General features: G+C 38.8%; 1 protein-coding gene across 12 annotated transcripts in view; it reads right to left on the bottom strand.

Annotated features, from left to right (window-relative positions):
• Positions 1–17101, bottom strand: part of FN1 (fibronectin 1) — a 65640-nt gene that overhangs the window by 35106 nt on the left and 13433 nt on the right. For all 12 annotated transcript variants that reach the window (XM_070489771.1, XM_070489773.1, XM_070489778.1 and 9 more), the window contains exons 10-20: positions 16873–17025; positions 15473–15601; positions 14319–14462; positions 9286–9407; positions 6610–6790; positions 6239–6415; positions 5286–5414; positions 5098–5187; positions 4121–4315; positions 3116–3388; positions 1521–1787 (exon numbers count right to left, since the gene is read on the bottom strand). In XM_070489771.1, the coding sequence (XP_070345872.1) occupies positions 1521–1787; positions 3116–3388; positions 4121–4315; positions 5098–5187; positions 5286–5414; positions 6239–6415; positions 6610–6790; positions 9286–9407; positions 14319–14462; positions 15473–15601; positions 16873–17025 (1860 nt within the window). The remainder of the gene's footprint in view (positions 1–1520; positions 1788–3115; positions 3389–4120; positions 4316–5097; positions 5188–5285; positions 5415–6238; positions 6416–6609; positions 6791–9285; positions 9408–14318; positions 14463–15472; positions 15602–16872; positions 17026–17101) is intronic.

The raw sequence follows: 17101 nt of genomic DNA, 5'->3' as shown, positions 1-17101 counted from the left end.
CCAGAAATCGTCTATATTGACCCACTCCACTCTACTCAATTACTGTTAGTATCATTTAAAATGCTTTTTCTTTTATAGGCACTCTATCCAACAAAAGAAACTACAGAAAATATGTCTCATGTTGAGTAAAAAAGATAATATGTAGAATTATATGTGGTTAGTAAAAGACTAAATCTATTGAAATCTCCATTCCAATTCAGTGAAGGGCATTTATAAGAAATAGATATTTACAAGAAATACAAAGACACTGATTTCATGTCAATAAATTTTAGAGTGTCTTAGGAACATGTAACATAAAATAGCAAAATTTAAAAGTTAACTTACAAATAAAAAGCAGATTTTACTTGCTTACCGTTAGCACTTACTTATGAAAAAAAGACTTCACTAACCAAACCTCATAAATGAAATTTAAATTGAAATAATTTTAGGTAAATTATGAATTCCTACAGGGAAAAGTTTATAGAGAATTTTCTTCGGAAAATAAATTCCATAGTTATTTACAAATTAAGCTTATCTTCAGTTTTTGAATGATTGTTAACATCTATATTTTTAAATTAGCCAAAGAATAAGATTTGTTGAAAGATTTTAGAAAATTGCAAAGCAGTTCATCGTTGCAATATATGCTGAAAAAGTGTTAAGTGCTTCTGTAATTCAAAACGCTGAATTAAAAGGAACAAAATAGCGCTCAGGTAGAAATAAACGTTCTCATAGTTCTTTGTATGTCAATGAGAATGTTTAATAGAAATCAGTTTATGAATACAGCACTTTATTGTGATGTAGAGATTTAAGGCCACTTCCTGTCAAAGGCTGAGCAAAAGGACGGACATGACCAAAATTATTTTCAGTATTTTTCCCTCTGTGGAATTTCAAGAGTAATTTTTAGGAAAGCTATTTTCTCCTTCAGAAGTACTTTAATCTGCGGCCGTCAACACTTGTAAAGAAATCATTTCTTTGGCTTCTTGTTCTGTTGGTTTCTATTCAATTGGTAGATGTTTTTATTCTACACTGACTGCTATCATTTGATGTCCAAAGTATCAGGGTGTAGACACGGCTGCTGATTTTTTCTTGCCTTAATTAGTATTTGGTAAATTCATTTAATACAATAGCATTCAGTTTTCAAATAACTGGATGCTTTAAACGGTGTTACTCAAGGTGCTGGTCCCAGAAGGACATAAGGAACTGAGCAACATCTGTAATTTACAGCACTGCTTCCTTCATCAAGAAAATCTTGCCAAAAACTGATCACCTGAACTAAACAGTGTACTTCATGATTCACCTGCTGGCACAAGCTCCTTGTTATCTAGTAACAAACAGTTCATGGACCAGCAGCTGATCCACGGACCACACTTTGAGTAGCAGGGCTTTAAATCTTTTTTTTTAAATTAAAAACAATTTTTCATTTAAACCTTGCCCTAGTGTTTTAAGTTAACTGTTTAAAAATATGAATGAAGAATAGAGAATGTGAATATAGGCGAGAACTTACAACATCACTAAGAAAAGATATTTAAATTTTGGCTTACGAGTAGTAAAGACTCCAGTGGCTTTGGGGCTCTGCTGGTTGCCTTTGACGGCCACGAGGGTGACGGTGTACTCAGACCCAGGCTGCAGACTCCTCAGTGGGTACTGAGAGGCAGAGGGCCCCACGTTGTACTGCTTGGGCTGGCCTCCCCGGGTCAGGCCCACGGTCAGCCGATACCCGGCTATCCGGGCCCGAGGGGGTGTCCAGGTCACTACGACAGTCGACTCAGTTTCATTGATAAACCGGAGGTTAGTGGGAGCATCCAATTCTAGAAAAAAAGATGAAATATGTCGAGAAATATTGAAACCTCAGTAATTATCGTACTGAAATTCTAAAGCTTGGCTGAATTTTCCAAGTTTTCTCTTCTCAGGGTTGAAACTAAGAGTCCAAACCTTGGAAAAATTGAGCCATTCAGAGATTTGAGTGCTCCACAGAACTTTGCAAAACTCTGTGTCAGTCCTGAGAAATTGCTGACCCTTTTTGCTTAACTTTGATCCTGTGGAAACTCTAATTTTCCAGCCTGACTTTCCCACCATCTTCCAAAATTATACTAACACTAAAGAGATGGTATAAAAAAAACCCAAAACGCATACTTGTGAATGCCACAATTTTCTCTGCTCTCAGCCAAACATGTTAGGAAAAGAAGAAGAAGCCCACTGAGAGGGCAGCAAAAAGATAGCTCCATATGGACCAAAAGCAATATTCTCTGTATTTATTGCATGAATGGTCCTCCACTGGAGAAATAAACGTTATTTTCACATGATTCAGATAAGACAATAATGATACAATATATTCAGAACCTCAGAATCATGGGAGGACATCGGTGAGTTTGCATTCTCAGAAAGAATCACACAAATTGTGAGTTTTCTTCTTGCGTACGACAACTAGCAGTTTCCCTGCAGAATTTAAAACACTTTTAAAAGAGAGGAAATGTTTAAGAGATAGGCAAGCAGAATCATTGGAAGCGTGGGCTTTGCGGTCAAAAAGACATAGGTCTGTGTGGATCCAGCTCCATCGCTTCCTAGATCTGGACCTTACAAGTTGCAGAAATTTTTATAAGCCTTGGTTTCTTCATGTATCCAATGGGGATAATAATATCTTCCTCATTAGGGCAAAACGAGGATGATAAATCTGAGGATATCCTCATAGAAATATTCTCATATAAACATGAGGACAATGCTCATAAAGAACAGAGCAGAGGACCTGGTACCTAGTAAGTACCAAACATTTTAGCAATCACTATTTATCAGTAATTCTACTCTGAAGTGCTAAGAGTCTACAGTTGACGTTTGATCTAGATATATTGATTTACACAAAAATGCACTTCAATTTTCAATCCATGTCTCCATTAGTAAAGAAAACTGGGTTCCCTTAAGGTCTCCTCTCTTACTGCCATTCCACTGGCACATGCATCTGGGTTGTCATTTAGCGTCTGTGGAGCTTGTCTGAGTTTTCAAGTTTAACGTGCTTTACGTCAGCTGAGTGTTTTCCTACTTCTAGCTGTACACCCGGGAGCGAACTGTAGGCTGCACATCACCACACATTGGAAGTGAGAGTGGAGAATTTGGAGTGGAGGTAGTCAGAAGCAGGACGTACTGGTTGTCTGTTCTCCTGTCAGAGGCTTGCTTTCCCTCCCGTGGTTCACGGCGAAGATTTTGAAGTGATAGGTGACCCCAGGGGACAGCCCTGTGACTTCTGCAAACGTGTTCCTGCTGATGGGCAGCCTCTGGCCGTGCTCCCCAGGCAGGTTGACGGGGAGCACGTCCACACGGTAGCCGGTCACCGCGCTCTCAGGGGGTGTCCACATGATGGTGATCTTCACGTCTGTCACCTCCACAAACTGCAGGTCCCGGGGAGGCGGAACTTTATCTAACAGACAAGAGCCAACAGGTCATTCACAATTCCGACTGAAGATTAGTTTTGAAAAGCCAGTTTCCCAGCCGCATATAAGGCAATTCATAGAGCCTCTCATTCCAGAAATGCTAAATTTGTCTCTTAACCAGAGAAGATGGTTTTTGCTTATATTTTCTGGATTCAGTCATACTGATTCCATACGACATTTGAAGCTTTTATCTAAAATAAGCAGGTAAGCAGATGAGTTTCCAACACATGAAGTGTCCTTTGGAGGGGTTTAAAAGTAATATACAAAAAAATAATTTAAAAACCCTTATGGTGACAACAAAAACAATACGGTTTTCATTTTACTGAATCATTTTATAATACGTAAAAGCAACAGATGAACTGACCCTTAAGTTTCTGGGGAAAAATACAAAGACTTTATGGTGGCAGCTTTTAATCAGGAAGGCCAATAGCCAACTTTGATAGGTTACTTTATAGTGAGGACATTTCAGCCAAATTTCAGAAGTTTACAGATAAAATAATCTATAAAGTTACTTGCATATAGAAATTGTTGACAGACACAAGGGAACCCTCCCACAGAGCCAATTATTCTTTCATCCCACACTTCTGGTCCTCCCCGGCAGGCTGGTGGGATGAACACAATCCAAGGATAGTTTCATTCTTCCAAGAAAAGGGAGGTTAAAGACGTTACCTTGTTAAGCCTTATGAGATAAGATACCACAGGAAGCGTCTTTAAGTTACCTGCACGTGGGACGCCAGTGGTTTCCTGTTGGATGAAAACAGGAGTACTTTCTTGATTCTCTTCCACAGCATAGATGGTGATGTTATACTGAACCCCAGGTTGCAAGTCGCTGAGGGTGACGGAGTTGGCAGTTTCAGGAAGGGTGAGTTCTGTGCTACTCCCTTCTACTGATGGTGAATACACGATTCTGTATCCTGCAGATTGATGAGAAAAAAGCAGGACACACTGTTTTATGAAACAGAGGTTTAAAAGTCATAAATTCGCCTTTTCCAATAGCCCTTGGCATCTTGCTTGATTAGTTAAGGACTAGTGATCCTTTTTGACTCTTTCAATGTTGCCACTTCTTATAAGGACTATCGAGTACAAAGATAAAATACGAACAGCCATGCAAACCTCTTTAAAAATGACTATCATCCTTAAAGACCCAAAATCCTTAATAAATGTCTATTGGAGAAGCCGTGAGGTGAAAATATTCATGTTAAATCAATTTCTTCTCTTTGAGCTCCGGACAATGGAAGCAGTTACTGAAGCACCCTGAGCACGGAGTTGTCTAGCACTGTCTGTGTCTTTCAGGAAATTCAGACACCTGAGTCAACTAGTGAGCTAAGGAGGCAACTCAGTTACGTCTTTGAGAGTAAGAGTTAGAGTAAGGTTTTCAGAAAAATTACCCCTCTTCTACCATGGGAACGCCTGGTTTAATAAGTCAATGGGCTGATGTTAGAGGTTTTGTGTGTGTTTTATGTGTGGGTAGAGGGTTGATAAAATGGATTCGAGGGAGAATGATTCATAAGAAAGGCTGTTAAGACTTGAAAATAATCATATTCTTAATTACTATCACAGACACACACACACATCCCTACTCTAGTCTAGTAATTAGATAGGATATTTAAATGATATGCCAGTCCACAGATCAGAATCTTCACCTCTTATGCCATCAAGATTAACAAGGCAGCCAAGAAAAGGAAGCTAAGCTGACCTGTGATGGGTGCCTGAGGTCTGCTCCAGCGAACAACAATCGAGGTGTCATCAACTTGGTCCACAGTAGGATCAGGAGGGGCATCAGGCGCTAACAAAGAAAGAAAGGAAGAAAAGAGTCAGGAGATATTGCTATGGGTCTATTTCATGAAAAAAAGATTCTTTACCCACCATGTAGCACACATCTACCTGTTGTCTGCGAAGTAGACAGGATCAGACTCTGCTCTCCTTCTTCAGAAATCTGATAGACATTTACGATGTATTTTCGGCCAGGAAGCAGGTCAGGGATGTTTACAGAAGTGGCCGTGCTTGGAAGATCTTTGAAATAAAAAGGAAAAGTTACTAATCAAAGCATACTGATCCCTTAAATGACTCTACAGCCTATGAGAAGGACGTTTTAAAAATTATATATTCATGGGGGACAGGGGGAAACTAGAAGGGAATGCACTGATGGATAATCAATAATTATCAATGCACTATGGGATAATTTTTCTTCTTTTTTTCTCCATTTTCCAAATATTTTCTCTAAAGATGTATAATTTTTGTAATCCACCCCCATATTTGTAAACACAGTCCTCTGTGGTTGGAAGTCAGGGTAGTGGCTACGGGTGGGGGCTGATGGCGAGTAGGGTAGGAGGGATGTTCTTTTTCTTGATCTGGGCCATGGTCACGTGGGTGCGTTCACTTTATAAAAATTCATTGAGCTCTATGTTTATGATCTGTGCACATTTCAGTAGGTCTATTATTCTACAATAAGGCTTTTAAAAGGCCCTAAACAGGAGAATTTGAAAAGCACGAATGAGGGTACTGCGCACCCCCAAAAACGAACATTTTCTGCTACAGTCTTCATACTGGCAATTACATACACAGAGAAAACATTTTTGTTGTATGGACCTCCACCCAGGCAAATGCATAACACAGTGCATGTCAGGGACCAGGGAAATGTGAGCATGGCTCAGGAAAAACCCAGTTCAGTTCCAGAAAGCACCGGTCCTTTCCCATCCTCATACCAGAGGGTCGTTTGTCTAGTCTGAGCTGTCAACTAGTTCCCAAGCTCACAGACCACCTGCCTGGATGCCTCCTCCTAAGCAGGATTTACCACTAGCCACTCAAAATCTGTCATGACAACGCATTTAGCTCACCGAGGTACTGCGGTTCATCTCCCTCCTCACTCAGCTCATATTCCACACGGAATCCTGACACGGTGTCTGAAGCTGAGACCCAAGAGACCACGAAGCTGCTGGCGGTGATTTCAGTCACAGATTCAGAAGTGGCCACAACGGGGGAAAACGGTGTTGTCTCTCCAGTCACAGTGTTGCCTACAGAGTCACAGAGAGAGGAAAGAGAGCCTTCAGCCATCAGGAAAGCTTACTGCCACTGTCTGTAGAATATCATTAAAAAAAAAAAGTGGGTGCCATCCATGGCAGAATATGAATGGAGAAGAAAAGCACTTCTTGAGGAGAGGCAGCTCTGAGAAACGCAGGCACAGACATGAGGCCACTGGGGTACGTACTGGTCACTGGTGGGCTTGTGCTGGTGGTGGTGAAGTCAAAGCGTGTCACCTCTTTGTGGCCGTAGTGCTGGACACTGATGAGCTGTCCCTCATATACCACACCTGGCCTCAGGCCTTTGATAGTGTATGAGTTCAAGTGGCCTGGAATGGTGGCTTCCTTCCAACGGCCTGGAGCATTTTTCTAAAAATTTAAATTAAAAAAAAAAAACTCACACAAGTATTCACAAGGATGAATGTTCAGATATGACATAGAGTAACCTTCAAAGAAGAATGAGGGGCCCAGGCAGTCCCATCATGGAGGAAAATCATGGAAAACTGAATCAGAATAGGGACCTGTAGCAGAGTTTGTTAATATTAAAAATTATTTTTATTATAGTTAACATTTATGGAGAGCTTACTATGTGCTATGTTCTGTGGTATTTTACTTGCATTCTCCCATTTAATTTCCATCTCCCCCAAGGCTACACTGTCACAGGTGCTGGCACCTTCCTTTTTGCCAGATTATTTAATACCAGCAACATAATACGATGAACCTAAGTTTTGCCTCTCTCAATTTTTTCATTTCTACAATGAACAGACATATTCCTCTCTGAGGCAGAGAAAGCCATATATTCTATCTGTCCCTTGGGACACAATTCAAGTTTCTTGCCTTGCAGAAACAGTCAAAGCAATATTGCCTGATGACTCAGCTCCTAGGGCCATCACATATAAGGTTCAGTTGGTCTGCTTTTATGACTCATTCTTGAATATGAACTACCCTACCAAAAGTGGTTAGCCAACTTTGGGCAAGACTCCAGAAGAATGCGATTTTGATTTATTTAGTCTCTGCTTCCAGTTTACATTTTCACATCCTGTCCAACTTCATTAATATGTCGCGGATCACAAAACTCATTGCAATAAAATGTGTGGAAAAGAAACGCCCTTATTCAAACAAGATGAGATCTTTTTAAGTTGCAAATATTCTAAACAAACATAAGTCAAAATACATTTTTCACACCCAATGATTTTTAAAAGTTATCCAATCAGTTCCTCAATAATTCAAATACTCAGGTGTTCATTTATATTTCTGGAATAAATGAAAGTGATCCTAATACTCTTTAAATTTAAATTTTAACTCAAATACACTGTGAAAAAAATTTGAAATTGGTCGCTCCATTAGCTCAGATTTCATGATAAACCTTTTATTCAATGTGAACTTTTTTGGCTAACTATCAGAAGATAATACTAGAAAGGAAACTCTCATGTGACGAACATTAAGCAAAAACCCCCGAAAAAATTTTTTTGAGAGCACACGAGAAGTTAATACTTGTAAACATTACAAATTGTAGCTATAAGTTGTAAATGACACTGAGTGATTGAGGACCGGAGAAGAGACCCGAGTCAGGTGTCCCTACAGACTTGATATATGTTTTTTTCAATTGAGGAAGATTTGCCCTGCGCTAACATATGCTGCCAACCTTCCTCTTTTTGTATGTGAGCCACCACCACAGCACGGCCACTGACAGATGAGTGCTGTAGGTCTGCGCCTGGAACTGAACCTGCACCACAGGAGCAAAGTATGCTGAACTTAACCACTAGGCCCCCAGGGCCAGCCCTTGAAACTCAAAATCTCAAAGAAATTCATCATTACCACTCCTTGAGGACTTTCCAATTTAACATACATTTTATACCAACCTATAAATGTCCCTTATTACAGTGGTCTCACATAATACTTCAGAATCAAGTTTAAAGTAAGTAACCTTGGTGATGAGATGAAAGGTAAGAGACAAGAAGGTGCTGGAGGGAAAAAGATTCCATGGTCACATCACTAGGTACAAAGTTCTGCAAATGGCTACTCAATATGCTACGGACATTACAAAAGAGGGTGAAAGAAGAAAAAGAATGATTTCAACAGCTTGGAGTTTCCCTCAAGAGTTTAAATACAACTGTATGAGTTGGTCCAATGTTTTGATTTGCTTTATCCTGTTTTTAATCGCTAGAATTCAATAGCTGTGATTAAAAATGGACATTTTTCTCCTATGTTTAAAATAGTGTTCCTCAAACTATGAGCCATGAATTTTGGAGATATAGCAGGGTAGCTCGGAAGGGGTAAGAAAAACCTAAAACTTAATAGACCAAATATCCTCTTTAGTATGATTTCTTCAATTTCTAGATGGTTTTTATTAGAAAATCACAAGGTTCATTCTTTAAATAAACCAACCATCATCCCTCATCTCTACTTCCTTCTCATCATCTCCTTCTCTTCTATCTAAACAACTTCAGAGGATCAAAATTCCAGAAATGATCACTTAAAAAGTAAACCAGAAAAGAAAGATATGAATTTAGCTGGGGTTTTTTCCAAATTATGGAAATGACGCCAACAATTTTTTCCCCTGAAAGAGTTATAAAACATATGAAACTTTAGATTTTCTTCCCATACTGGGGAAGAATAATTTCCAGCATTATCATTTCCAAGTCCTTGCTCAGAAGATCTTTCTAACAGAAAGAACTAAATTCTTCTAAATACCCAAAAAGCTAAATCTATATGTCAATTCAATTGACCACACATTGTTTCGTCGCTAAACAAATATAAATGCTATATGACTAGTTAGTCAGATCTGTTGGCTCAAAAGCTGCAAACAAATGTTCCAAATGAGTTCATTTTGGGAGACTGGGTGACCGAGCTTTCACACTCACGGGTTTCCATCTGAGGATGTACTTAGAGATGTGAGATGGCTCCGGTGCGCTCCACTGGATGGGGTGTGAGTTGGGCTGGCTGGGGGTCTCTGTGATGATTACTTGGACAGGGCCAGTGGTGCCTGAAAATAAAAATTTGACATTTGGTTACCTTGGGTATTCACTCACTTCAACTTAAAATTCAGTGCACAGCGACAGCCATCATTAAAGACAGTTCTGCGTATTAGCAAGGATGAGTATAATAAAAATTATCCAGGATTGACCTTTTACACATTTACATTAGAAATCAATGGAGACATCCTTTTTTAGCTGATAAATTATTGTCCTTCACATGAGAAATGTAAATAGAACTTGTTTACAGCAAATAAAACACATTTTTAAAAATGCCTCTTAGCTTGCATTCTTTTCTGTTTTCAAAGTAAGAACTACGAGTAAATTGTAAAACTACCCTAACACAAAGAATGTACCACGGAATACAAATTTCATTTACTTATTTTTTAAGCTTCTTTGAAGCAAATTCCAGTTTGTGAAGGCTTTTATCAAGAATGAATCTAGCCTCTAAGAAGGAAACAACATTCCAAAGGCCATACGACATGATGTAAAACAAACACATTTCTAAATGGGGTAGAATCTTAGACAAATAGACAAAGGTAATAATTAAAGACTCAATTTTATTTCTCATCAGTCTAAACATCCTACCAATTTGGAAAAACGTTTTATTTTTACTTTCATTCAGTAAGTATACTCTAAAATCATACTATTGCCTGGTCAAATTATTAAGAGATATAACTTTTTTTTTGAAAAGCAGTTATCAACTGAAATGACATGCTGAAGTATACACAAATTCAACATTTCTACATCTTGATGTGCATGACTGTTTCCAATACAATTTAAAGTATGGTTTTGTTTCTTTTTTCTTCTTTCTAAAAAAACAAAATAAATCAAGTGGAATCAATTTCTTCATAGTGTAGACTCTATTTAGGATAATAATGAAATAGCTGAAACATTTATGCTTGTAGCACAGAACACTATTTTTCCCCTAAATGTTATCTTTTTTATGAAATAAAAATGAATTTCCTTGTAATAACCTTTCTCAGAGTTTCTAACTGCTAATCTGTCAAATAGCAAAATTTTAATGTTAATAAAGTATTACACCAGATTAACAGATTTAAGTTTTCTGAAAGCTCTTAGAAAAACAATACTGATTTTCAAATTTATCTTTGCTGTTAAATTCTATTTGGAAAAAAGTTTCCTCTAGCAGAACAAATAAATAACTTGTAAATCTGTGTAGACTCAAAAATTCCAAAATAACGTACTCACTTTCCACACTGAGAATAATTCAAAGTTGGTTGAGGACTAACAAATTTTTTTTTTTTTTTTGAGGAAGATTAGCCCTGAGCTAACATCCACTACCAAGCCTCCTCTTTTTGCTGAGGAAGACTGGCCCTGGGCTAACACCCATGCTCATCTTTCTCTATCTTATATGTGGGACTCCTGCCACAGCACGGCTGGATGAGCGGTGCGTGGGTCCATGCCCGGGATCCAAACCAGTGAACCCTGGCCACTGAAGCGGAGAATGCAAACTTAACCGCTACGCCACCAGGCCGGCCACCTAACAATATTGTGTGAATCTTAATTTCATTTAGTGCAGGTATTTCCAAGCCACATGAATTCCAAAACTCATGTACAAAATTCTCAGTTTTCCACTCTAAAGTGGTATATACGTCACAGAACACGGCAAGATGTTTGTTTTAATCAGTTGGCAGAAGTCAATTTCATGTCTCTCTGAATCACCCTTTCTGTTTGTGAAGATCCTCACAAAAGTAATTAAGTTTTTAAAGATGAACATTGAAGCAAAATTTTAGAGATGTAACTACTTCAAGTAGTTCCAAGTAAATCAGTAAATAGAAGACTATCATGTCCTTAAATTATTTATGATAATTGGCATAAGGTGGTTTAAATATTGATCTCTTAAAGAAATCCTACTAGAATTTCCTCAGATAAGGAACTTGATATGTGTTTTATTTAGTTTGACAGTCATGATTTTGAGGGGAAGAAGTTTATGATGTCATAGCATGTCCAACACCATGAGTGAACACATAATGATGTGTTCATGAAGGTTCACCAATTGTTAACAAATGTACCACTCTGGTGGGGGGTGTTGCTAATAGGGGAGGCTATGCATGTGTGGAGGAGGGGGTATATGGGAAATCTCTGTACCTTCCTTTCAATTTTGCTGTGAACCTAAAACTGCTCTAAGCAAACAGTCTTTAATTAAAAAAAATAGTCTATGATGGTTAGATGTCACTAAGATTAAGTTTTAGAAAGACAACACAGGGGCTGGCCCCATGGCCGAGTGGGCGGTGTCCCACATGCCACAACTAGAAGGACCCACAACTAAGAATATACAACTATGTACCGGGGGGCTTTAGGGAGAAAAAGGAAAAACAAATAAAATCTTAAGAAGACAACACAAATCACCTTTACTGACCACCTGTAAGTCTAATCATGCTGCTATGTCCACAAGGAAGATAAAAGAGGGGTAGGGGTGAAGAAAAAGGCAGGCCAGTGGCTTTTACCCCAGTGATGGAGTAAAACTACGGAAGTTTCTTTTCCTTCTAAAACTTCAAGTGCTGGTTTGAAATTCTACGTTTTCAATTTAAGGTTTATGCCATAGCTCACCTTTAAGGGAACTGCACTGAACAGCCATGAGGATGTCACGCATTTAGCACATTTTTGTCCAGAAAGTAAAGAGACTGTGTCCATTATTTGTAAGGTCAATTAAATTCCAACTGTCACTCTACCTTAGTCTACACATGATTTGAAGACAAGAAATCGGGAGATTCTGACATCCTTTACATTATTTAGACTTAAAACTCTTTTGATCATCCTTTTCATACTGGTTAGTTGGTAAAACTTTTAAAATTAACCTAACTGAGCAATTACTCACCCCTGTGAAAACTTCACTCCCTCTCTTATTCAATATGATCAGGCTAACAACAAAATAGTGAAGTAAAGACATGATACAATGTCTACACTTTTAAAACCAGTTTAAAATCAGGTCACGATGAGCAATTGCCAGCAACAGTGACCCTGGAGAGGTTAAACATTTATGGATTTGCGACTCAGTCCTTTTTTCTCTATTTAGTTTGCTGAGATCTGTGCTTTCCTAGTTGTTTATTGACAAACCAAACGCCTCTTATCTTCTGTTAGTTTGAACAACCCCAGCAAATGCTCCGTAGGGGGCACAAACAGGACAAGCCTCAGAGACAATCTCTTGGTAATCTGTTGTTCTTTTAGTCTTCCCACCCTCCTCATGCCCCACATGGACCATCGAGAAAACCAAACTGTGTACGGAGGGCAAACTCCAGGCCGCTGTCCCCTACGTCTCCCCCATGCTCAGTGGATTCTCTTGTTACCATTTTTAAAGAGTAGAAACAAGGTCAACACATAAAACTCCAGAAGGAGGACTCCTTCCTATCTAGATTTCATCTCTGACATGTCCACTAAGTGCTTCCAGCAAGCAGCTATGTGAACAGGCTTATTTTTAAACGAGAAAGAAATAGGCTCTCTCTAAATCAGTAAGAAGGAAATAATTTTCAATAAATTGCCACACCAATACCAACCATAAACATTGACACTAGAGAGCATTTCTTGAGAAGTTTCTATCCTTTGGTTGCGTCGTTAAAGAAAAAAAAAACCCATTTATCAACTTTCTGAACCTACAGTACTTCTGCAATCAGATTTTTAAAAATTATTGAATAGAAAAATTCTAAGTGATTCTTATATCCAAATTCACTACGAAATACCATTTAAGAGAAAAGTCCATCGGTGCAATAAGCTCGCCTAAAGCAAAGCCACCGTCCAGAGCCCTGACAGTGTCTGAGGGTGGGCAGGGCGGGCGCAGGTTCTCTTCAGAGCTCACAGAAAGAGTGGATCTGGGTGGTGGGTATATAGGATCACAGACTTTAGATTGTCAGTGCTGGAAGGAACTTTCAAGGTCATCAGCTACAATCTCCTCATTTTTCTGATAGGAAATAACGAGTGGAGCTTGACGTGTATCTCTTCAGCAGCATGTGGAGCTGGGATCCATGTCTTGGTGAACACTGCCTTTGGCCAGATTGCCCCCTATCTTGTTCTCTAGGACAGTGAATCTCTATCACGTTATGGAAGGACCTAGTTAACTTAATCTTGATTTCTCTCACAGGCAGATCCTGCTGCCCTGAAAAATCTCTCCTTTTCGTTTCTGAATGCAGGCTATGTTTTAAGTCAAAAGCTAACAGAGGTCGAGGAGGTTTACACCTCAGTAGTTGCTCAAATAATCGATGCCTAAAAATTAGACTTTCATAATTCAACGCATTTTATTATAATTAATCACTCAGTGAAAATTAAATTCAAAATTTTTTTTCTAAAATGAACTAAAATTACCTATGGTGAGGCATGATTTCCTATGAACTGAAAGAACCAAGCAACAAACATTTGCGAGTATTTGAACTATGTGGGCAGAGAACTGACCAGGTTACTCAACTCTTGACTGAGATGCTTTGCTCCCCACTCCAACTGATCAAACAAACGAAACCAGACAAAAGAGGGCCAGCATGAAATACACGGAACGAACACACACTGTACGTGCTCATTCACGTAATTTCTCTATGCAACCTCTCTGCTAGGAACCATAACATAAAACCCCAACCTTCACTCTCAGCATAGCTTGCTTCACGGTCTCTGTTTCCATGTATGGATGTGCCATGAAATCAGCCCGAGTGTTTTAACTTAATGGAATGTTCTACAGTGTTAAGAAACAAATTACACACAAGCACATTTTTACAGCCTTCCACACCTTGTACTTGACTGCAGAGAAAGCAAGATCATTGTAGTCAAAAATTCGATTGATTATTAGACAGTGATATAAAAAAAAGGGTGGGAAAGAAAGGAGATTCGAGCTTAGGCATCAGCGTATTCATAAACACTGATGGGCCCTGTGTTTATAACCCAGTCGACAGTTCTCAATCTGGGGTAATATGGCTACTCACCTGGGTAGGTCTGCAAAGGTTGGCAATGCCACTCCCCAATGCCACGGCCATAGCAGTAGCACTGGTACCTGACACCATGCACATATTTCTCCCAGGAGTCTCCAATCTGATAAAACGTTCGGGTTTCCGAGTCCTGGCATTGGTCTAAAGCATACAGAAATAAAAGATAAGCAGCCTTGAAAACTTAAAGCCACACATTCAGTTTCAGTGTGCTCGAGCATACATTCTTAGTTTTAATAGAAACTTGTAACTTTCCTTACAAATATATGCAGTTAAAAAGTATTTTGTTCCTATCTTTTACCTTATAGGACAATTAGTGGTAAGAAGTACCCAGTGAGAGGAATATTTAGTTTTCTAAAAGGACAATATTTCTAAATAAAAATTTTAAGATTTAGATGTCAGTGTATATTGATATTCTGAATATTAACTTGAGAAAAATAAATTAGATATTGTATTTTAGCCACATTAATGCAACTGATTTACCATATTATTTTGTCCGTTTTATACACTTCTTCAAACTTTGAAGGGCTTAATTTTACATGCAAATAAATGAACTAGATTTTAACTATGAATACTTGCTGAGCAATTTCTAAGAAAATCTCTGAGGCTTCTCTTTGAGCTTTGGCAATCTGAGGTCAAACAAACTCATCTGATCGGCTTGTTTTCTTAGTGAGCAACCCTCCTCTTTCAGAAAAGGAATATTAATGGATTACCTTAAAGCTGGTAACACAGCTCATTTAAGGCTGAACCTTCACTATTTGCTTAGATCTATTATAAAGGGCAGCCAAGAAAAATAAAGCATTTGGAGGGAGGTATTTACTGGCATAATCATTTGCCCATGTTATTGCACAGTCAGCAAAGGGGAGTTCTCTTTCATAACATGGACTGGCTTTATGATTCGGAAGCAAAGAACGAATTTCATTCAATTAAAATAAACCTGAATTTGTCACCAAATTCAGCAAAAACAGATGACTGCCAATAGCAAGATTATATATTGGTCCATAATTAGAGAAAAGACTTTGCAAGGCTTTTGCAAGCCACCGATCAAAGTCTGGATCCAATTGCAATCATATAATATCAAACAGCTTTCCTTATTTGAAATTTTCTAACTATTCTCAGGGCCCAAACCCATCTAGAAAGACAAGCCCACTTACCAATGGGATCACACTTCCATCTGCCCCGGCCCTGACCGAAGCAGGTACAATTCAGCATGTGCCCCTCTTCGTGACGCTTATGAAATGTGTCATTCACGTTATAAGTGATGTCGTCGACAATGCATTGATCTATGTAGGAAAGAGTGGAACGGGTGGAGGACTTTAACTTTCACTGATAAAAGCAAAGAAGCTACGCTTTTCAAAGCATACAGTTCCTTCCACTTAATTATCAACCTCTCCCACTAAACTAACTTTTCAACTGTCACAGAATATTTTTTCAAAGCTTAGCCAGTGATACAATTTTTGCAAAAAAAAACCCAATCCTTTCTTATAAACTTGTAAATGTCTGAGATCAAAGTATATACAACTAAAGAATGTGGTAAGATACACCTCCCTGAGGAAAGCCAATTTTTAAACAAATAAGTGTCTTGCTTTCAGAAAAATTCTTGCTTAGTTGATAATGCCCTTTAGATCTCTGCTTGTTATGATAAATAGGAGGAAGAGTAAACATATTTATACGGTGCCCAGCATGGAGTGATGTTCTCATCTCTGGAGTGGCGGGGGTGGGGAGATATTTAGATTTGGGAAATAAAATGACATCTATGGCACTTCTAAAGCTAAAAAAAAATTAGGCCAACTCTTCCTAACTCTATGAGAGATCCTAAGAAAATTACTTCCCTCTTTGCGTTCTCAGCTCCTTCATCTGTAAAAAGAAGAGTTGGTCTGTGTGACCCCCTAGGGTCCCTTTCAGCTTTGCACCACCTTATGCAATTATTATGACTCCTGGATTGGGTTGCCCACTGGACACCACAAAAGGAGAACAAGTTCAGGCCAGTGTCAGCACACCAGCTATATGGGCAATTTATTAGCTCAGAGTTCTACCTAAATCTTACTTTTCAAATCAAAGAAACAGAAAACGTAAGAGAGTTTTAATAAATCCACATCCCTATATTATATATCTGGGTCCAAAGGGGAAACCTTGATTTGAACAAAAGAAATTGGTCTATGTATTTGCCTCCTTAAGTTTGGAACTGCAAAGATCTGATTTCAGAAGAGCAAATCTCTTTTCTTTACAGAAATGATCCAGTCTTTTCTAGACATGAATCCAACGGCATAACTAAAAGCTAAAAGGATCAAATGATTGTGTTCTAGTCTTTGAAGTCATCTTTTTGGCTCAGCCTAAGCACTTACACCCTGGGAATGTTTCAGAATCTAAGAATTGCTGTGCCGGCTTTTCTTAACTGGCTGCCTAAAATGCAAAACTTATCCAGCACAGTAGTCTAATGGAGAGGCACTGCATATTTCTTCTGCTGCTTTTGCAAAGCTCAAGTTTTCACATAAAAGTCTGCCTCTTTGGACCCTCTGTCCTCTCCAGGGTTTCCATTAATAAGCAAGCATACCTCGGAGCTGGGAGTAGGCAACACAGGTCCATTCCCCACGACCATTGCCAACACATGTGCACCTCATCATGTGGCCCATGTCGTGTTGCTTATCCCACTGATCTCCAACGCGATACATCACCCCTTCATTAGTTGTACAGATTTCCTCGTGGGCTGTTGGGAAACAAACAAGAAACGCACACTGGCTCAATGATCACAAGGTCTAAAAAGGCATGCAATAATATCAGTT

This window comes from Equus asinus, chromosome 19 (genome assembly GCF_041296235.1).
Source record: "Equus asinus isolate D_3611 breed Donkey chromosome 19, EquAss-T2T_v2, whole genome shotgun sequence".
NCBI lineage: Eukaryota > Metazoa > Chordata > Mammalia > Perissodactyla > Equidae > Equus > Equus asinus.
Note: the sequence above shows the minus strand (reverse complement) of the source record. Positions and strands in the feature narration are given on the sequence as shown.